The 23,669-nt window shown below is 45.9% G+C and overlaps 1 protein-coding gene across 1 annotated transcript in view; it reads left to right on the forward strand.

The window, feature by feature from the left end:
• Positions 1-23,669, forward strand: part of LOC146866403 (serum albumin-like) — a 315,538-nt gene that overhangs the window by 173,141 nt on the left and 118,728 nt on the right. The window contains exon 9 of the mRNA XM_085636473.1: positions 16,021-16,153. Coding sequence (XP_085492599.1) covers positions 16,021-16,153 — 133 coding nt within the window. The remainder of the gene's footprint in view (positions 1-16,020; positions 16,154-23,669) is intronic.

The raw sequence follows: 23,669 nt of genomic DNA on the forward strand, positions 1-23,669 counted from the left end.
GTAGATAAAACGTTTACTAGAGGCTTATGATCACTTCTTAACATCACATGACTTCCCCAAATAAAAGGTCTGTAATGCTCCAGACCCTACACGCATGCTAGGGCTTCACGCTCTATCACAGAATATTTTTCTTCTGTGGCTGTCAAAGCACATGATCCAAAAGCCACCACACATTCATCCCCCTTCTCGTTCAACTGGGTGAGCACCGCTCCAATGCCCTTCCCACTAGCATCGGTTGTGACAAAGGACTTAAACGCGGGATCGAGACCTTGTAACGGCAAGGCACTGCACATCTCTTTCTTAATAGAATCGTACTCCTCATGGCACTTCATTAACCACTCAAATTTACATTTGTTTTTAAGGAGCTGCCTCACACTGTATGTTTTGCTCACAAAATTCTCGATGAATTTGGAATAGAACTCCCACTAAACTAGGAACGCCCTCACTTCATCTTTGTTGCTAGGTATAGAGGACTTTTCTATGGACTCTAATAATTCCTTCTTAGGTTTAATGCCCTCAACAGATACTGCATGATCCAAATACGCCATGCTCTGTTGAGTGAATCTAAATTTTGAAAACTCTGCCATAAGCCCATTCGCCTTTAATACATTCATTACTTTTCTCACTGTTGAATCATGGTCAGCCTTGACTTTACCCATTATTAAGATATTGTCCTGGAAGAACATACCATCTTTCAAGTTTTTAAACAATTCATACATAATGCGTTGAAATATTGCTGCCCTGAGGCCAATCCAAAAGGTACTCTCACAAACCTAAAAGAACATAACGAGGTTATAAGCGTGGTAAGGTTCATACTTTTCTTGTGAAGTGGAACTTGATGATATCCGCAGTTAGGTCTATCTTTGTGAACCACTTTACTTCCTTAGTGACTGACAACATCTCTCTGATCTTTGGTAAGGGGAACTTATCTACTATTTTATTCCTGTGCAGATCTCTCATATCTACACACAATCTCAGTTTTCCATAAGCCTTCCTAGCAATCACCAAAGGTGACACCCATTTGGCTGCATCTACCTTCTCAATCACACCTTCTGTACATAACTTCTCCAATTCATTCTTCACTTCCTCCCTTAAGGCGAAAAGAATACCTCTTACTTTGTGAATCTGAGGCTATGCACCCTGAACTCCAATTCTTTCACTCCAGACATCACAATATCCTTTCCTGTGAACGTTTTGGGGCGAACATCCGTAGGGTCAAGAATATTTTCTAACACATTTATCACGCCATGTTTTCTCATTTGCAATAGTGTAAAGTGACCCTGAGTCAGTCGTGACTGTGATGAGAACCCCTCCAATAGTAACAGCATTTGGGTTATTTCCTTTGTTGACCTCCTACACTAAGGATAACTTCATTAATTCTTAGTACACACATATTAACATTGTCATCACCTGACTCCTCCAAGTCAGTGGCGGAGTCCTAAGTGAGGAGGTTGACCCCTTTACTCCACCTTTCTGCCATCTACACACTTTCTGGAAATGTGCAATAATACCGCTTCCTGCACATCTATGATTCCTTGCGGGCACTTCTTGTCATTAGCTAAATACCCCAACTTCCCACACCAAAAACATCTACCTTTGAATACAGGTCGGTCATAATGTTCCCCGCTTTTACTCTCATTTACCACTGTCTTGGGCTCCCACTTTACTACCTTTTTTTACTTCTTCTTCGTTTGCACTTTAGCTACTATGCCCCTCTCAACATCTGTGCTTATCCTGTCCACTCTGTGGAATAACAGCCTTGGGATATCTTTCTGTCAACTCCGATTTCTTCACAACTTCAATTACCTCCTGAAGGGACGACTCTCTCATGGTCCATACCTACTCTGGATGTTAGAATTAGCGCAGCACATCACAGTTTCATCACGTATAAATTCACCGTGCAGGAAAGTGAATCTACATGTCAAAGTTAAGGGGGTCATTATGATGGCGGGCGGACTCGAGTCCTCCCACCACCGTAGCGGTGCCTGGCACCGCCCGCCTGCAGTGCGTCGGTCCCGCACATCAGATTACGATGTGACCACCACCGTGGCGGTTGCATTGTGCATGGTTAACATTGTGGCGGGTACTGCTGGCTGCAGCACCTGCCACAGTGTTAAACATGCATGTTGGTTGTACTTTTCACTGCACTACATGGCAGGCACCACGCGGTGCCTGCCACATAGTGCAGTGACATGTAGGGGGGTACCATGGGTACCCTCACTGTGCACCACTCCCCAAAACACAAGGGGGCCCCCAATGGGCCCCCAAATGCTTTCTCCACCAGCCTTTCAATGGCTGCCTGCGGGCGGGATCATAATCTGGCAGACGGTGCCTGCTAGGCACCCCCACCATTTTACGCTATCTTCCAAAGACTCTTCTTTCTCTTGTTTCCTATGGAAGAATTTGTAGTGTTCTACTGTTACACACACTATGGGGTTAAAATAAGCATCCAAATCCTCTATTGCATGTTTGTATACATCACCTTGACCTTGTGGTCTAACTTTTGTCTGGATACGATTGTATATATTCAATTCAACAGCACCTAAGCAGTGTAATAAACATGTTTTCATTCTTTCAGGTTTTAGTTCCACATCGTCATCGAAAGTGGAAATACAATTTTGGAAATGTTCCATCGTCTCATTCCATTTTAAGATAGGCTCCCCTTTACCTGCTAAGAAGGCCTGAGGGAGTGATAAATTGCAGACATTTCCCGAAGCCATAGTAACACACACAATAGAACTGCACTATTAAATTTGAAATGACACTCTCTCTAAAATATTAAGACGCTATTCCTAAATATAAATCGGCTTTCTTTGTATAAGAATTAGTGAATGTGGGAATTAATTATGTTATAAATCGAAACAGAACATAATGGTTTACAGTGTGCCTATCACTGTTGAAGGTGGGCAACACATGGAGAAGCAGACGTGTTGCTGTAGAAAGCTTGTCTTTTTATTCTCCTTTGTGGCACGCGATTGACAAGGATATTCAACGAAAGCGTGTCTATCGCTGTATGAATACCATTAAAGATAGGCAAAACTGGCAAAAGCGTGCCTGTCGCTGTGTAACATGAAAACTGACAGGCTAGCGATCCACAAGAATATTAAAACTAAAGCATGCCTATCGCTGTATAAATTCCATTAAAGATAGGCAAAAAAGCGCCTGCCGCTGTGGAACATGAAGACTGACAGGCTAGATGTTGTAAAGGATGATACAGAGTCCATCTGTTCATGTAGGTTACTTCTTTATTGGTAACTTGGTTCCAGCATAGGTGGTCAGGATAGTAGGATAAGGTAGATGGTACAAAGATAGCCCCACCAGGAGCAAGCTCCTTACAGCTCAGCCTGAGTTGACCAACTGACAATCTCCCCAGAGAGACACACAGGCATTCTATGATGTCATGCAACATTCTAACAGAGCAGAACAGTGAAGAATAGCTGACAAGTAATTTACCACGCATCCTCTTTCCTTAGGGAACAACAGAAGTAAAAGTAAGATACCCCAATAAACCTTTAGCAGGAAGGTGCAACAATGAGGTGCACATATCCTCAGGTGTAATGCATGAGGTATCATGAATATCACTGGCATGAACAGAAATGTGTTAAAAATCACAAACAACATTACTACACGCCCCATCCCCCTCCCTTAGGGAATACAATGCATGGCTCAGAAGAAAAACCCAATGCAACCAAGAAGGGCGGACACCCACCCAACCTCCCCAAAAGCGGTTACACCCAGGGTAAACACCCTGTTAACCAGGTGGATGTAAATACAGACCCTTGGGAGAAAACAACATCCCCACTAAAAGATACAACAAGGATTAGAATCACTCTAGTTAGCCCAAAGAGAGCAACCACAACCGGAAAGACACTAGAGAGAAAACATGTGGGAAAGAAACAAGGATTCCCCTGATTAGGCTAGAAGGCATGCTGACACCTAAGATCCACTAGGAGTAACAAAAGAGATCTAAACACAAAAACTGCACCTTCAAAGTCCTCCAAACATGAAACCCTTGGCCACGAGTTCCATGGAGGCGGACTTCGACCGGAACACAGTGTCAACTCGAAAAGAAGACCCATTGATAGCGCTGGAAATTAATCAAGTACGCCAAAAATACAGGGTACTAACCCTCGAAAATAGAAAAACCTCCCCTAGACAGGGTAGATATCTTGAAAACAGCATCACCTCCCCTAAATAGGGTACACCACAGAGAAATCACCCTGGAAACTAACATGAGGCATTGACTACTTACAAACGCAACCTGAACCACATCCCCTAACTAGTTTACACCTAGAAGGGTACACCACAGGGTACTAACCCTGGAACACCGAAAACTAGATTAGAGGCATAGATTACCCCCACAATCTCCCCAAACAAATGGGTACACTCTATGTATAAAGACTGAGAAATTAAGGACATTGACTACCCCCACAACCTCCCCAAAGGGACAGACACACTGCATGTTAAACACTACAGAAAACAACACGACTACACCTAGGTAGGGTACACCCACAGAGCAGTCACCCTAAAAACTGACATGAGGCATTGACTACCCCCCAAAGACAACCTCCCCTAACTAGTCTACAAGTAGAAGGGTACACCACAGGGTGCTCGCTTTGCTAACAGATACACGGCAAAGACTACCCACAAATGACAGAACCTCCCCTAACAAGGGTACACCTCAGTACACTACAAGTGTACACAACGTGAAAAACACACAACTTCCCCTTAGTAGGGTACAGCAGAAGGTACATAGAATAAGGCTAAGGAACAACAACAGACCTCCCCATGACAGGGTACAGCAAAAGATATACATCAGCCTTAATTTACCACACTAGACTTGTTAGCATGCCCGTCACTGTACTGTTGAGATGGTTTTCCAATGTATGGCCACCTTGCGTGCTGACGTTGTTTCAACAGTGACCACTGTGCATCCTTTCCACAGCTGATAGGCCACACCGAGTTTGCTCGCAATTACTGACGTTCCACATTATCCAACATCATTAGCGTGCTCGCTCATTCCAGATGAACCTCACGCTCAGGAGCAGTAGAAGAATGTCCACGTGCTAATGCACTTGCACGCCTCACAACTGCCACATTAATGGTACCGTTTAATTTTTTAAGGATAAATATTTTTTAAGGTCTGGCCCAAAGCCAATGTAAGAAGGCTCCTCACCAAGCCTACCACTCTGTAAGTTGAAGTCTGCCTGATCCACGGTGTAACGTGCCCTATTATCTGTACAGGTTCTCTTCAGTACCGGAAAATAAATGATGTGGGTTTCGTGTACCAGGAGTTGCCCCAGTCATCGCCAAATCTGTAATGATGACTCGTAGCCTGTAGTATTTAATGCTCTTTAATGTAGACTTCTAGTACATACACACAGCAGATCCAGTGCAGATCCAATAAGCCCTACCAGCTTCTGTCCTGACCGCCTGAATCACTCGTCTCATCCAACACTCCAAATTCTACCACTCTCTCACATTCCACCGTCCCATTCCAAGCTCACATTCTAACATTCACGGTCAATAAAGGATCACCACATTACTGCACCAACACACTCATGCCATGATAAATACCAAATATTTTGTTCCCAGTTAAATTCGAGCAGGTTTGAGCTGCTGAAAGTTAATGAAGGGTGAGATATTTAATGCACCCAGTAATTACGAGATACAGTAAATACCACCCAACTCAGAATTCCTATCCCTGGGCAAATATAGGTGTACACAGGTATCTGAGAATTCCGACTAACTGGCAATCAGGCCTTTAGATGTATTATTTATATTTATATATGCTGTTGATTAGCAATTATCTTAACATGTTTATTGGAGCCCAATAGACGTGTAAACTGTGTAGTAGTTATTCTGTCTTCAACACCCCTTCAATTAAATATATTCTTGAGGTGTGAAGTAAGAGAGGACACGCAAAAATAGACAAGCACGTGAATTGTTTACCTTGCTGAGTATGTTCCCAGTCAGTCAGTCAGTATTAACTTTATTCGATCAAAATAAATGAGACCAAAAAAGTACAATAAAAAGAGGCACAACATACAATTAAAATGTGACATATTTTGACAATACATTTTAAAATCATTCCATATGAATCATTAGACCCTAATGTCCTCCTTTTATATCATCCATACATTGCATTACGATAATAGCTTTAACACAGAGGAAAAGTGAAGAGGAAAAAATGCAAAAACCTCAGCTAAAGGACCACTATGCATTACTGCTTAGCTATTTTCTAATAGTCCTCTGTTCAATATCATAATAGCAGCTTTTAGAGGTTTCTTAAAATCCATAGTTTATAATATATTTCAGGATGATAAAACCGTATTGATAAAACTCTGTGTGTCAATTGATCATTTGTAAACATGTATACAGAATTAATCATATCATCTATATAATATTCTTTCTTGCATAAAAAACAGCCCACAAGAAGCTTGACATTCAGCAACAAAGCTCAACAGTAGGTAGTGATTGCAGGAATAGGTATGCAGGAAAACATTGTGTAAACTGTAAGGACCTTAGGAAAGGTAGGATGTAGCGTTTACTCCATTTATTATAAAATTTACAAAAAAGTACAATGTGCATGGTGCTCTAGGGCATCATGCCATCGCAAGGGCAATTGCTTACATTTAATGACCAATCATTGGGTTCAGGAAAGCTGACCAGCTAATGGAAAATATCCATTTTAAAATGAGTCCGGACACATCTATGCCTTGAATTAGATACATCTTTGTAAACAGAGAAGGTTTTGATAGTTCAGCGGTCAACCCTAAGGTTCTTTAAGTGTGCATTGCATTCATTTTTAATGCTGTTCTACTAATAGCTACCAGGGAATCAGGTTTCTCAAAATAGTCTGGATGCCAAAAAGTCTCGCCAAAAGCGCTGGATATATACCACCCACGGAATGAAAGTGAACATGGTTGATTTTAAACAATCCCCAATAATAGCAGACTTTATGCCAAAGTAATATGGGTTGCATCCTGATTAGGTCAATGAGAAATGGAACCCCCAACTCAGAGTAACAAACATATGTAGGGTCACTTTTGGGGGTGGCAAGCAGATACCTCAAAAACTCATTCTTTACCAGTTGCAATTCTGCACATTTGGAATGCCCCCATATCCCCGTCCCATATAATGCTATGCTAATAAATTTGGGTTGGTAAATCATAATCATCTTCAATGGGGGATTTGTATCCAACCTACTGCCAACATTTCGTAAGGCCATGCTAGCATTTCTAAATAATAGGGCCCTGGTAGATATGGAGCATTTCCATGTGCCTTCTTTGTCGAACAGGACACCTAGATAGAGGAAGCTGTTTGTAAAATTTTAATTGGTGTCCCTGATTTATATGTCACAACAGGTGGCGGTTTTCCTGCCACACTTCATTATAAACATTTTAGATTGATTAACTTGCAAGTTGTGATGCTGCATAATTTCAACTAAGATGTTAAGTAGGGACTGCAAGGGGAGTGCAGACCATAAGAACGGCATCATCCGCATAGAGGAGGACCGGCACTGGGCCATGACCCACCTGTGGAAGGTCTTTAGAATGTAAAGTCAGCGCTATGCCTACATTATTTATATATAAGGAGAAAAGAAAAGGAGCTAAGACTCAACTCTGTCTTACACCTCTCTCAACACTGAAGGGCAATGTGCATTCTCCCCTAATGCCGTATCTGACCCTAGCTTTGGCTCCTGTATAGAGGTCTCTCAGAAAATTAATGATCGGTGTCTCCACTCTCATATCGGACATAATTGTCCATAGCTTAGAGTGACTGACAAAATCAAATGCTGAAGACAGAACGACAAATCCCAGGGAGAAATTTCCACACTTAATCTTAGTATATTTTTCTATGAACATGCTTAAATTGAGGCTCTGTACAATTGTCCCAACCCCACTGCGAAATCCGTACTGAAGGTCTGACAATATATCTTTTGATGCTGCCCACTCTTGTAGCCTGCTCAAAATAATACGACCCGCTATCTTCACTAAAGAATCAAGCAGGGAAATCGGCCTATAACACGCAGTATTATGTTGGTCTCCCTTTTTATAGATTGGTACGAATAGTGATTCCACCCACGTGGGGAGAAAGCCTATATTACAGCAGGCCCTTAATACAACAGTTAATAAGGGTCCCCATAAAGTGATGTTAGCTTTATACAGGTCCACTGGGATAGCACCTGGGCGTGGTGCTTTTCCACCGTTGCTAGCAGTAATTGCCCTGTTGACTTCCTCCGAACTAAACGGAAGAATTGGGGAGGATTGGGTTGAGACTAAGATGTCATTATTTTGTGGGTCTTATAGTATTCTGATATAGGGTTTAAATAGGATAAAATACCAGAGAAATGTTTTATCCAGTCATTATCCGGTATGGCATCAACGATCCCAGGTCCCTTATCTACTCTCAGAGGTGCAGATTTTACTACTCTCCAGAATGTGTTATCATTATTTGTGCTTGCTTAATGTAAGGCTTCCCATGCTTCTTTTCTCAGCTGTAGTTTCCTTTGTTTCACTGCCTGTTTATAGGCTAGTCTACAGGCCTCGACCTCAGATCTACATCTAGGGGTTTTGTGTAATGTGTCCTTTAGCCTCTTATTAGCCTTAGTGCATGATGAATCAAACCATCCATTTTTCTCCTTTTTTTGTTTCCTGGTAACGAGGAGACTCTCCTACACCACCCTGTGTAATTGCCAAAAAGGCATTAACGATAGCGTTTGGGTGTGAGGTTTCATCTAGACATGTCTCAAAGGCTTCCCCTGTACTACAGATTAGTTGTTTTAAAAACGCCTCAGGGATAATCTGTAGCCACTGCAGGAAGTAGCCATTGAGAGTTGCTAGCTCGAGCTCTCCAGTCTGGGCCATGGTGTGGCTTCTGTGCTTTTTGGATGGTCCGCTACATAAGAGAGAGAGAACAGAGTCTAGAGATTAGGTTCTGAAGTGTGAGTGAAGTGAAGACCAGATACTCCTGGGTGGGTGCTAGAAGTGCCCTCACACACCCTTGCGGGTGCCAAGCATCATCATAGGTCGAAGCTCCTCGTGGGGGTGGTGCTACAGTCCCTCACGGGCCCTCAAAGAGGGAGCTCTGTCGGAGATCTTTTGTCGGAGTAGCCGTAGTTGTGCATGCGGGTGTGTGGGGAGGATGTGAGAGGTGGTGAGGCTAAAAAGACCCTTCGGTACCCCAATAGTTTTATTAGTGAGTCCTGAGGGTCTGGATAAAATGTAACGGGGAATGGTGCGTCAATAACGCTGAAGTGAGTAGGGGAGAAAAGGTTATCTGTAATCCCGCTGCTCTCAACCCGTATGTGAAGGTTTAAGGTGAGAGAGAGAGTGTATAGTGGGTGGTCAACATGTTTCGCGCTGCCCGTGGTCCCTAATGGATCCTTAAGCGCTTCGTCAGGACCTTAAGATAAGGAGATCAGGGATTCAGGGAGAGAAAACATCCTCTAATCCCTTCTAAAATGGAGGGGCACGTCTTATTTGTGTCCCAAGCGTCGAACCTAAAGAAGACAAAGAGAAAAAGGAAGAAAACAAAAGAGGCAATGTAAGAAAACCATTGAAGGGCCACAGTGTTAGTGACCAAAGTGGAGGGGGGGCAAGCCAGCTGGAATCATGCTGGGGGTGGTGGTTGTACCAATGACCGGTAGATCAGGGGAGGAGGGGTGTACAATGGGGCCACCATTGGGAAGTGGTGCGGGAACAGGATACAGGATAGCTCGGACGTGAAAGACCCCTAGGTACACTGGTCATGCACCAATAAGAGGGGGTGTGAGAGACGCGGCTCATAAGTGAATAAAAGCAGGGTGCGGGGATGTTCACGGGGATGAATGACCAACCCAAACCCGGCTGCAGAATCACTTTTTGGATCATAATCATCCCCCTGACAGTCTTCAATGGACTGTGATTGATCATAATCCTTCATGGACCCCCTCGGCCCTGTTCAAGACCGAACAACGCTGGGTCTTCAGACTTAAAACTTATGACGTTGGTCTGAAAGACGATATACCATGGAGTTCCCTCCCCTGTTGAGATGTCGCACAGTGTCTCCCTTCCCTCTCCGTGAGTCCTGCATATACAGTCTCGAACACTCCTATGGACATATTGTTGCGTTCTGAACTAGCGCCTACCCCCCATTCCTGAGTCGGTACCCATACACTGGTTGCATTATACGTGCATTACTCACGCTCACAGACTGCTACACGGCTATGCTCATCACGCATGTTCACACATTGACCTGTTATTATTCCGACCATTTGATACGTATCGTTCTAATCACCACCATTGATTCCTGGAAGGGCTCCCGCACACTGGTCTCACAATGTGTGCAGTACTTACGCATATTTTTGGCACATGAGCGTTCATACACAGCCCTGCAACGAGTCTCACTGTTGCAGATGACTTATGCTCTGAGACAAGACAGATGCACATCGAGGACACCTCCAGTTCATCCCCTTTCCCCGCCCCCCCCCCTTTTGCAGTCTGATACGATACTTGATACCACCTTGTCAGCAGTCACCTCTTGAGACTGAGAGTCACTTTTTGTGCAGTTTGTGAGATACGAACATACTGTTAGCCACGCTTACAGCTCTTGCCTCAACTCCCCCGATCCCATTCCAACATGGCCGCTAAGATATGAGAATGGCTTTAGTTCCTTTTCCGGCCCACCACTACGCCCCCTTACTTCCGGGACTACTACCCGCCAAATCACTCTGCTTATATACTGCCCGCACCGCAGGTCTTGCCACCGGCGACCCTGGAGGAAGACTAGGTTTCCTGATCGGAACGCCCGGGGTACACGTAAGTCTTTGGATCCCGCTGCTGCTAACCACGGTAAATTCATGCCAACTTTGTGTGTTTTTACAGGACTGTTGCTTTAATATTACGTGTTTGTCTTTTTCTTTCGTCTCCTCCGCAATTTGCTGTTTGCATCATAATGTTACGCCTCAGCTGTGGCTCCCTCCCCAGACGGTCCCTTCCGGTACAGCCCGGACCCATACCTTTGAGGGTAGGACTGCCTTTCAATTGTCTGTGTCATTTTTCCGTTTCACTTAGTTTTTAAGCTTCATGTGCATACGCCGATGCACTTTTCACAACACAGCTCCCCCCTGATCTCGTGGCACACCCCGCCCTTACTGAGGACTCTGCCTCGAGTGTCCGCTCCCTCTGCTTCTGACTGATTTTTCCTTTGTGGTCTGGGCCTAGCTACGCATCTATGACCCGGGTCGACCCCTACCTTGCCGCGATCTTCCAGGCACCTCCCTGCGTTGACGCGACCTCTGTACTCTAGTGTTTCTGGCATGATGAGTATACCTTGAGGCCCCGTCCTTAGCCTACATGACGCCCACCAGGCCAATTTCCTTTTGGGTGAACTTTCCCGGGGCACTTTGGTCATTCATCCCCGTGAACATCCCCGCACCCTGCTTTTATTCACTTATGAGCCGCGTCTCTCACACCCCCTCTTTTTGGTGCATGACCAGTGTACCTAGGGGTCTTTCACGTCCGAGCTATCCTGTATCCTGTTCCCGCACCACTTCCCAACGGTGGCCCCATTGTACACCCCTCCTCCCCTGATCTACCGGCCATTGGTACAACCACCACCCCCAGCATGATTCCAGCTGGCTTGCCCCCCCTCCACTTTGGTCACTAACACTGTGGCCCTGCAATGGATTTCTTACATTGCCTCTTTTGTTTTCTTCCTTTTTCTCTTTGTCTTCTTTAGGTTCGATGCTTGGGACACGAATAAGACGTGCCCCTCCATTTTAGAAGGGATTAGAGGATGTTTTCTCTCCCTGAATCCCTGATCTCCTTATCTTAAGGTCCTGACGAAGCGCTTAAGGATCCATTAGGGACCACGGGCAGCGCGAAACATGTTGACCACCCACTATACACTCTCTCTCTCACCTTAAACCTTCACATACGGGTTGAGAGCAGCGGGATTACAGATAACCTTTTCTCCCCTACTCACTTCAGCGTTATTGACGCACCATTCCCCGTTACATTTTATCCAGACCCTCAGGACTCACTAATAAAACTATTGGGGTACCGAAGGGTCTTTTTAGCCTCACCACCTCTCACATCCTCCCCACACACCCGCATGCACAACTACGGCTACTCCGACAAAAGATCTCCGTCAGAGAGCCCTCTTTGAGGGCCCGTGAGGGACTGCAGCGCCACCCCCATGAGGAGCTTCGCCCTATGATGGTTCTTGGCACCCGCAAGGGTGTGTGAGGGCACTTCTAGCACCCACCCAGGAGTATCTGATCTTCACTTCACTCACACTTCAGAACCTAATCTCTAGACTCTGTTCTCTCTCTCTTATGTAGCAGACCATACCGGGACTGTTATTCTGTATCTTAGGAACTGTTACCCAACTGTGTTTGAGTTTACTATTGGAGCTTAGGTACAGGACCTTCTCGTTTTTTGCTCCTTGTCCCTCCCTCTTCAGTGTGATTACACTTTTTGGATGGTACCAAGTGTGAAATTTAGACAAACTGTGGGAAGTGGTTACTTAGTGGGGTAGAACGAGTATTAAAATTAGAAGCACAAGCAGCGCAATTTTTAGATAATAGGATGTAGTCAATAATACTGTGGGTGTTTCTGCGGTTAAAAGTACATCTAAATGGAGCATATGGGGATGATATTTCATTATAGAACACCAAACCAAATTTAAACATCAATTCATTTAGCTTATCCCCGTATGGATTATATATAAAATGTGTTTGGCCTAGTCATCTTGGTTGGTCAGACCACATATTTTCCATAAGGTAGACTACATAGAGTATTAAAATCCCCCCCCTCCCAACCCCATAGAGGTAACAGGTTCTTCTTACTACTATGTTTGCCAAGTCATTCCCAATCTTCATTCAGTTTTCTCAAGTTTGTTGTTATATCACATATGGCTGCATTATTATAGAAGTTAATTACTGCTAACCGGTTCATTACTGCTGGGCCAGTACCTTTACAAACAATTACTTGATAATAAGGATTAACTACTTCTTTAGTTATTTTAACAAGTTGTAGATTGTTAGAAACAAAGATTCATAACCCTCCTTTTGGTCTTCTACGTGGTGTCGGGGAGGCAGCAACATGGTATGTTCTATACCCATTTATGTGCATGGGCTCCAGGAGCCAGGACTCTTTGAGACAAATAAAATTAAAGACCTCAGTAAATTCTTGCCATTCCAGAATGTTAATTTTGTTCCGGAGACCTGCCACATTCCAGAAAAAAATCCAATCCATTCAGGGCAGACTTCGGAAGGGCTCACTGCACGGTTGATTAGTGGAACAACTGTGGTAGAATCAGTAGTTAGCTGCGTAATAAATTCAGATTGCGGGATATTTACCCCACTAAATTCTTGAGTGAATCTCCTGGTTTCAGGGTTGTACAGGGAGGTAGCAATCTCTGACCCCCCCCCACAGAACCCCCGAAGATGTCCTCAATATGTGTAGCTCTGTTATCGGAGGACGAGAAATCCGGGTTTAAATCCAAGTAACCATACTATTTAGTCAATCACAGTGTTACGATTTCAGTTATTTGTCACCTCACCAAGGACTTTTTTATTTACTCTTCCTAAGGACCGTTTAATTAACCCAAAAAGTCCGGAAAATGTACGTCATTTCGCAGGATGTAACTCACAGGCACTGCTAAACATGCAAGTTTACCTTTGGGATATTTACCTAATGGTGCTGTTCTAATCATACAAACTAATAATGCAGTGCAATTTTCAGTCATATACACCCCTCTCCATAGAGTGAACATTATTACTTGACTGTGTAACATTGCTGTTTGATTATGTCGCATCCATATGCCAAAAATATTTGCATGTACACCATTAAAAAAAGTTAAAAAATACATCCCTTTCCATAGAAACTGAGGAGATGTTGAATAGTGCTCGGTCGTTCCTCTCTACATTTCACATATTCCACACAGACAATAGACAATAGGTCAAATAGGTCACCCTAGAATCTCTAAAATATAAACATGATGATGGTTGCATAAAAAAATCAAAGGTGAACGTTTTCCTACTACTTTTTCACATATATAATGAAGTGGATTATACAGTAACAACTCCTTTAATATACCTATAGCCACATAGTTTCAGGAACATATAGATATTTTTAGTTTACATCAACCTAGTATTGGGTGCCTCTCCCAAAGATTACTCACAGAACCATCAGGGCTTTGCTCTTGTTAGTGCAGTATGTGCGGTAGTACCAAGGCTGGGGGCAATGAGGGACTCACTTGACAAAAAAGTAGGCTGCAATTTGTTGCTTAACAAGTACACTGGGGCCCATCTCCTTTCCCTGCATTAGAACCATGGCGTCATTGCTATAACACTGAAACCACATGCACTTTTTAGGCTGACATGTAGGATTTTAGTTTCATGTCAATTAATATATGGAAAAGTGTAATGAATAGTGGATGTGTCATTTAACAAATATATGTACATTTAACTTATATATATATATATAGGGGCAGGGTGAGATTGGGGTAGAACATAACTGGGAGAGCTGTTTAAAATGCTTCAAATTTTTTTAGTAGTTTTTAAGTATGACCTTTTCTTGAAACTGATGGTAAGACTCCGAGTCAGAAGGACATGGGATTGAGAACTCATGGCATAAGGTATGGTTACATGAATGGCATAACTCTTTGCGATAGGGGGAGGCGCACTGAGCATTCATCGCAGGCTTTCCATAGACAAATGGATTGGTTAACCATACTGTGACATTTCAGTGAAGTTGCTTAATTTACACATTTCACATGAAACTGACTTTTATGCACTTACGTTAATATGTATTTCCTCTTCAAAGAATGTGTGGCTTATATAAATTCTCAGTGGCGGTTGGTGGACTTGTAATGTAGTGAGGCGTAAACTGCCACACCCAACTAAAACAAGTGTGCAAGATCTCACCTCTTCATGTTATCACTGTTGAAGGGTGCTGACAGACTCCAATGATTAACCAGAGGACCACAACACAGAGAAAACACTGCCATAATATTATGTGACACAATACCAGAATGTGCGCAATCCTGAGAATAAGAGCCTGAGGACAGTATGGATAACACATGCAAAGCAATGTTTGGAAAGCACAGGAAAACTGCACTCAATGTGGAAACCCAGGAAATAAACACAGGCCAAGAGAGCTAGGTGAATGCAGCACACACAAACCAGAGGATAAAAATCGGTGGAACAAAACAATGCCGCATACCAGTACACTAGTGGTATCATATTACAGTATGTACAATGAGCCAATTCGTGTTCCGAGTTCCCCTACTAATCATTACACTGAAACGCTTTAAGCCAGGGATTACAGCCGGCACACCACACTGTATAGTACACCAAGCCAGGATCTTCTATTCCATCAGAGCACAGGCAGGTTGAAGGCAGCAGAGCTACTGAACCGCCCGGCACTTGTGAGGCACAAACCCAGTCCCAGTGCATGCTGGGCGCACACGAGCACGAATTGTGAGGCCTAGTGAAAACATGGCCTCTGTGGTGCTGCAAGCTCCCCGGCACCCACTAGTTTGAGTAGGAGCAATCTGCGTAACTGTAATGTAAATACGCTCAAACTTTGAAAGCATTTCCCACTGTTGTGCATGCATACTGACTGTTTGGTCGGCCCCAGGGCCGACCAAACAGTCATTAGGCACAAGTGGTCAAGCCACTCCCTCCTGCCCTCGAGCAGGAACGCCCACCCCAACCAGGCACTCTTCTGCTTCTCGCCGTGCGAGAAGGCAGAAACATAAAATGGTAGTTATTACCATTTATGTTTCTGCCTTCTCACATTGCGAGAAAGCAGTGGGGCAACGCCCCCACGCCCCAATGGGGTGCCACCACTGTAAATTCTACCTGTGCCTTAATTCAGCAGGGGTGCCTAACTGGCAGGATCAGGAATGCCTGGCCATGTTGCATGTATCTTCGAGACTCACACACACCACACCAAAGATTGAGCAAGGTAATATTGGAGAGTAGTATTTTCTCACCTGGTTCATCTTTATTTTGCCTCTTTTCAGGTTCACCTGTGACTATGCAAAGAGACACCCCGAATTTTCGATACAGCTGCTATTGAGAATCAGCAAAGGTTACCAAGACCTTCTGACCAAATGTTGCGCTGGGGAGAACTCGCACGATTGTTTGGTCAAAGGGGTGAGTTTCACTATTTTCCATTTTCTACAGAACAAATCTTGCCAATATTGGTGTATCCTGTGGTGATTAGGATATGAATTGGTTGAAGGCCCTTATACCCTCCCACTTTCATAAGTTGAAATATTTGTCGAAAATAATCCAGTTCTGACAATCTTTAGATCTTTAGATAGATTTATCGCCCTATTCACAAGCTGGTGCTAAGAGCCGATATCGCTAGTTTTCCTATGAAAGCAGCCACAAAAAACATTGCCACGGATGACACCGACAACTAACTCAAATGAGATACAGAGTAGGCGTTCACGTGCAAAAAGCCATGATAACACCACTTCGCAATATTATCAACGACCAGCCAGATCGGCGATAAGATCCCAAAACAGGCTATAAGGTGCGTTAGCCACTGATCATTCAGCTCGGAGCCCCAGGAGGACCAACACACCCACTGCCACCACCCCCAGGCTGGCCAGGCCCCCGGACCCCCCCTCCGGACTACCACAGAGGCAGCACATACAAAGACAGCGGACCTTCAGAAAACGCACCAGCCTCACAGACTTAACACCAGAGGATGTCATTGCCCACTACAGGCTCAAAAGTACAACCATCCTCCACTTCCTCACCCTCATTGCCCACAGGCTGACAATACCAACACAGCAGACAACCAACATCCCTCCGCAGACAAAGCTGCTGGCTGTGCTGCACCTGTTGGCCTCTGGGACCTTCCAACCAACAACTGCCAGAGTCAGGGGAGTCTCCCAGCCACCCTATCCAAGATCCACACACCTGTCTTGGATGCCATCATCAGCTTGGTACCCCTGTGCCTTCACTTCCCACACACTGAGCAGGAACAGCTCAAAACCCAGCAAGGCTTCTACGCCGTAGCTGGATTCCCGCACGTGTTGGGGGCAATCGACTGCACACATGTACTCCTCGTGCCCCCTGCCGGCACTGCACACAATTACCACAACAGGAAGCACACACATTCCATCTATGTGCAGGCAAGGCAATAGTGGACCACCGGGGACTCTTCGCCAATGTCGTTGCCAACTACCCAGGCAGTGTGCATGATTCCTTCATCTTTCGGAAGTCCATCATCAACCAGCGCTTTGAGGCTGGCACCTATGGAAATGCATTGCTTGTTGGTAAGTACCAAATGGACACACCACACACCTCAAATCCACAATCATGCAACTCACAACTCTGGGAATGCACACGTTACAAACTCACATACAACATGCCAAACAACATGCCCACCTACCAGACACAACAGCACAACTTACTGTGGTAACCTGGGCTAGCCATGTACATGAGCCATCAACGGCATGGCACCTCAGCCACACAATAGCAGAATCTGGGGAGAGGTGGGAACCAGGCATGTGCGAAGGAGGCAAGTGACCCATGAATGAGAATGTACACAATGCCAAGTGTGGCGTGGATGTGCTGGCCAGACTGCAGTATGCAGACCACAAACATGCCCATGTCGACATATACTGCTGGTGTTTGGAGTGTAGTTAACAGTTGGCGCAACCATGTTACCCCAGGCAGTGGGGAAGAGCGCGGAAATGTAGCCTGTCACGTCTCCCCCTGTAATCGTGAGCTGAGTGGGCTGGTCTGGTGTACGCCAGGCCAGCGTAGGGGTGTGAATAAAAAGCCCGTAGCTCTGAGCATGGTTCTCTTCCGGAATCGCCGACGTGTATGCCAGGGCTGCGCCTCCCAGCCCGCCACGAGGCCGACGCCATGAGCGGCGGTGCCTGCGATCATGTGCGCATGTTGCACCCCTGGCCACTGGTCCCCAGGTCCGTCTTGTCCGCCCCCGCGCAACCAGGCCACACCGCTCACCTGCCGACACCGGCATGTGTCAAAGAGGGCCCACCACGTGCCTGTGCAAGCTCCAAGTCTGAGGCATGCGACCTTGGCAGCCTCCTCAGACCATCGCTGTCTTCCCCGAGACAGGCCCGCAGCACTCATTTCTCGTTGACATACTCCACCGGCATACACAGCAGTCAAGTAGGTCACACATTTGGAACGGAGTCTTGATTATACAATGGCAGAGTACATATTTTATGGCAGAGTTTATATCACTATACTCCGATATGGTGCCACCAACTCTGTGCATAGCATTCCAACCACACATGTCTGTGGGCCCTTGCTACTACTGCCTTCGGCCTACACTGCGGTCCAGCACCGCGGAGTCACCTGTGTTCTGCCTGCACTGCAGTCCAGCAGGCCTTACACCAATCCAATCCAGTCCGTACCAGGGAGGACACGGCATCATCGCAGGCTGCACACCAGCTCAGCTCTGGTGCTTCTACCTCCGTCAACCACAAATCATCTCCACATGCCATTTCAGCGTTGTGTGTTAGAGTTCCAGGAGGAGCTGGCTGAACAGCGGTTGGCTAACCGCTGCCTCCAGCCTACACTGCGGTCAGATAGGTCACACATTTGGAACTGAGCCTTGATTCCTTCATGGCAGAGTTCACATCATTGTACACAAGAAGAGGAGTAAGAGGAAGATGCGGTTCAGTCCGGAGAAAAAAAGGATCTTTGTTATGGAGGTGATCGAACACTACTAACAACTACCCTGGGGCCGCTAACTCTGTGCATCGCAAGCCAATGACACATGGCTGTGGGCCCCTGCTGACCACTGCCTCCGGCACACACTGCGGTCGAGTAGGACACACAATTGGAACTGAGTCTTGATTTGTTCATGGCAGAGTTTGTATCATTGTACAGGTATCATTGCAGACTGCATCCCCTTCCAGCTCTGGTGCCACTGACTCTGTGCCTCGAACGTCATGGACACTCTCTGGTTGAACTTGGTGGCGTCTGAGTCTATGGCCTGGGGGTTGTCTTCAACATCATGTAGCTGATACTGACTTGGTGGTAAAAAGGAGTCTGTAGCATTCCACTCCTCCATTTGCCTGTTACTGCATGCTTCTGCCCTCTGCATCATGCCCTGGAAGGACACCTTCCACTGTCCCCTTTAACACTCTGCAACATTCTCCTTGGACATCAACGAGTACCCGCTCAGCTCGCATGGCCCTACCTTAGTGCACCGCAAGTCAACGTCCCGTGGTGGTGTGCCTGTGCCGTCCGCAGTGCATCCGGGGCCACTAACTCTGTGCAGCTCAAGTCATGGACCCTTGCTGTTTGAACTTTGAACTTCTGATTGTCTGATCACTGTTGTAGTTGTTCATGAAAAGCAACAAAGGCCCCCTGTCCAATAAATGTATAATTCCTAGGGCAGGGTACTATGTAAGTAAAGTATAAATCCCTAGGCAATATAATCAAAAAGTATTTAATCTGTCGAGATATATGCGCCCTTCTGGTGCACTTTTATTTCCAAAATTCAGAGTGCAACAAAACCTAAACAACACTTACTAAATTTAAAAACAATAATTTAATGACATGTTAAAAAACATTTCAAAATACATTTTAAAAAATATATAAATGTTAAAACAAATTATAACTCTTTTTCATCCATAAACACAATTACATAAGTAACAATTCTTGGTGGCAGACAGGTTTTATCTTTTTCGACGCGCGTTTCGACGCAAACTGCGTCTTCATCAGGAAAAAGCCACACGTACACTTTAATTATACCTCCTCTGTGATTCTCAACAATGAAAGACTGTATTTCCTTCAGTGTGTAATTCGATATGCATTGGTTAAACACTGATGAGGGTCTTTAGTCGCAAGGATTATAGATCTATTCCTTTATTTTCTAGTGTCCCAACGAAAGATTTTGTTTAATAAAACCCAGAATATGATTCAATGGATAAGGGTTACTGTTTATTTAGTCCGTCTTTGAATGATAGATAACTTTATATTCAATTTATGAGGAACGATGTTTTCTTATTAGAAAGCAATCATTTCTATACGGCTTCAATTGATTCAATAGATATAAATACCGGCGGCGTCTCTGCGTCCTGCTCGGTCGTTTCGGGACGTCAACGAGTACCCGCTCAGCTCAGCTCGCGTGGCCCTACCTTAGTGCACCGCAAGTCAACGTCCCGTGGTGGTGCGCCTGTGCCGTCCGCAGTGCATCCGAGGCCACTAACTCTGTGCAGCTCAAGTCATGGACCCTTGCTGTTTGAACTTTGAACTTCTGATTGTCTGATCACTGTTGTAGTTGTTGCCAGCACCAACCAACCCCTGAGTGTGGCTTACACTCACCCAACACCCATCCAGCACAGGCGTCACTGAACCTGTGACCCTGGCAATAAAAGGTGCCGGGCGCACGTGCCCGTAGCCAGTTCCACAAACTATCTCAGTGTGTCAGTGTGGTTATTATGTATGCATGAGGGCCCCGGGCCCTACCAGATTACATTGTGCTGTGTACAGCGGACAAAACCATGTCACCTCAGGCAGTGGGGTAGACCTGGGACATGTAGGTGTGTCGTACCCCTCTGTAAGTGTAAGCAGAGTGGCCCGGCGTACGACAGTACAGTGTAGGAGTGTGGTTCCTCTACCAGGGGCTCTGGGCGTGATTAAGTTTTGGCCTTGCCAAGGTGGTAATTAATGAGTGTGTCTCTGTTGTAGTGTCTGCGCCTCCCGTCCCGTAATGGACAATGTTGCAATGTAGCATGCCCCCTGAGTGCGGGTTCGACCGAAGGGGTAAATGAAGGACTGCAAGCCTGCTCGGGGTCCGGGATCATACATGCCAACTGTTGTGTGTGTTGCTATTACCGCAGCAGAAGCCAAAGGTCTACCCTCAACCGCAGCGTGAGTCCAGTCATCCATGTACTCGACATCTGTGTACGCCCTGTCCTTACCATAGGCCTACACACATGTGGCTGCCCACCTTCAGTGCGCAACATCACAGTGTTGTTGTCAGGCTTGTGGACATGCGCAGACAGGCATGACAATGGTGTGCCGTAGGTGTGCAAGTGATGTAACCGTGCTGTGCACACTCGTGATTAGGCTCGGGGGGAGGGAGGAGCAGCAGTGAGGCTACGTGTTACATATTGGTGCCGCTCAATCGCTACAAGCAGTACATGTCAGACAGGAATCACTAAGTCACACATATCACACACCAATGTACCAGTGAGCCTGCTGACACATAATGCAGAACCAACTATTGACTCATGTCTCTCTGCACTGTCACAGGTGACCAGAGATATGCACTCTGCGCTTGGATGATAACACCCCTCCGAGCCCCGAACACACAGGCCCAGAGGCAGTACAATGCGGCCCACAAATGCCCCAGGGGCATCGTGGAACGCAAATTTGGCAGGTGCCTGGACATCACAGGTGGAAGACTTCTGTACAGCCCAGACATCGTGAGCAACATGATCGTTGCATGTTGTGTGTTGCACAACATATGTGCATGCACCAATGCCCCCTGGAAACAAGTGCCAGATGCACCGGACGATGATGAGGAAGATGAGGCAGGTGGACCACACCCCACTGCAGGTGCAGCAGGAATTGCCCGTAGGAACAACATCATTGACAATTTTGTCACATAAGCACATCACATTGTCACCGTCCTTAGCAATCATGGGACAGTACAAAATGAGCACAGGCACAGCATGTGAATATAGATCCATTCCAACACACATTCCCTGAGTGCATGTCACCCCTCTGTACAAGCACATCACTTTGACAGGTGTAGGTGCAACATGTAGTGCTAACAATCTCATTATTTGAAAATAGATGGTGGGTGTGTCACCTCTGTACAGAGAGACAGTTTGGGTATCACATATTCGAAATCCCATTCCTGTGTGTCAGGGACAGTACGGAATCCCACACATGCTACTGGAGGTGGGGTGCGGAGGTTGTCCATAGCCGTTGGAGTTTGTCTGTATTGATGTCCTGGGTGCCGTCTCCATCATCACTGACGTGATGTAGGGTCTGCTCAGCAGGAGGTGTTGATTGTCCCTCTGCAATGTAAAGGGGAGATGCAGGTTCATGGGGTGTTCCATGTATGTTTATGCATTGGCGAATTTTACATGCAGACTGCATGATAATGTACATTGTGACAGTTTGTGAGGGGATGCCTATTTGATGCGGGACAGTGGACATTTGCACTTTTTTACGGATATGAGGTTGTACTCATACATTGTCATCTCCGAAGTGATTGTCCTTTTTGTACACCCATGCGGTACCAGTTGTGTCCTGTGTACAGTTGTGAAAGTGTTGCAGTTTGTACCACATTGTTGTCAATGTTGAGGTGCTCTTATTCTTATGTGTGTGTGCAGCATTGTGGGTAAGTCGCCCCTGCAGCTCTGATTTTGTGGCCCCTCATCCCTTTCAGGCAGTGTGCCTTTGCCTTCTATGCTTCTACAGTGCTGAGATGTACCGGTCTTGGTTGTTTAGGGCTCTTGGTCGAGTTGTGACTCTTGGGCATGGTTTGTTCGCAGATGTGTTGTTGATGTCAGGGGTTGTTTGTGCACGTGGATGTGTCAGAGTGTGACCTGCTCCTTTCTGGATGTGGCCCACACTCAGCCACCTCAGTGTTGTGGCGTACACAATGTCATGATGATTGGCCTGCAGCCATCCTGATCGTCATGTAGTGTCACTTGCATTGCTCACAAATAGGCATCTTTGCTGGGTTTCGCACGTGTGCATGTGTTGGTGTTGCGATTGGTAATGTGTGGTGTGGGACCCCTTTAGAGACATGGGGTACGGGGGCCTACTTGGTGTTTGTATGAGTGCTGCGGTGTGCCACGGGGATCAGGGACATGATCCAGAGTCATTGTGGGTGTGCAGTGTTCTCTACTTACTTGTGCATGTGTGCCATTGTGCCCATCTCCCCAGTCCCCCCAATCCCTGGTCGGTACTGTTGAAGTTGTGTCAGGTCATGTTGAGCAGTGTCCGGATCTCCAACTCCTGGCACCGTGTCCCGACTGATGACTGTGGCCACCATTTTCTCCATGTCATCCAGCTCCTGGTGTACCGCTGGACCCCCACCTCCAATGAGCGTTGCTGCTTTCATGTTGGCATTGAGTTTCTTCTTGGTTTTGCCCTTCACATCATTCCAGCGCCTCTTAACCTCTTCCATTGTCCTCCTCAACACTACAACTGCATTCACATGGTCCAAGATAGTCTGCCCTATTTGCGTCTTTGTTGCCAATGACACGTTTGCGGTGCTGAACAGTTGTTGGTAGTGTTCTATCACCTCCGTAATGATGAGCCTGTTTTCCTGTGGACTAAACTGCGTCTTCCTCTTTCTCTTCTCCTTGGCCTTCCCCGAGCCTGTGGTTCCTTGCTGGTTGTCTGTGGGGCTTATGGGGTTCGTGTTGTCCTCTGCACTCTGTCCGGGCGCATCCATGGTGCTACGCAGTTTATTTTTTTTGCCTTTTTAATTTATGGTGCCTTTTCCCACATAACGTGTGGGAAATGCAGACCTTTCGCTGGTTATCGCTGATTTTTGTAACGCGATTGGCCACATCGCAACTTTTTTCGCGTCGTGTTTCACGTTTTTTCAGCGACATGTTAGTTTTAACGCGGTCATTTGGCACGTTATGGTGTGAGTATCGCATGGTGCTACCGGGTTGAGAATACAACGTTAACGCGGCGT

The sequence above is a fragment of the Triturus cristatus genome, chromosome 2_1 (genome assembly GCF_964204655.1).
Source record: "Triturus cristatus chromosome 2_1, aTriCri1.1, whole genome shotgun sequence".
Taxonomy (NCBI): Eukaryota; Metazoa; Chordata; class Amphibia; order Caudata; family Salamandridae; genus Triturus; species Triturus cristatus.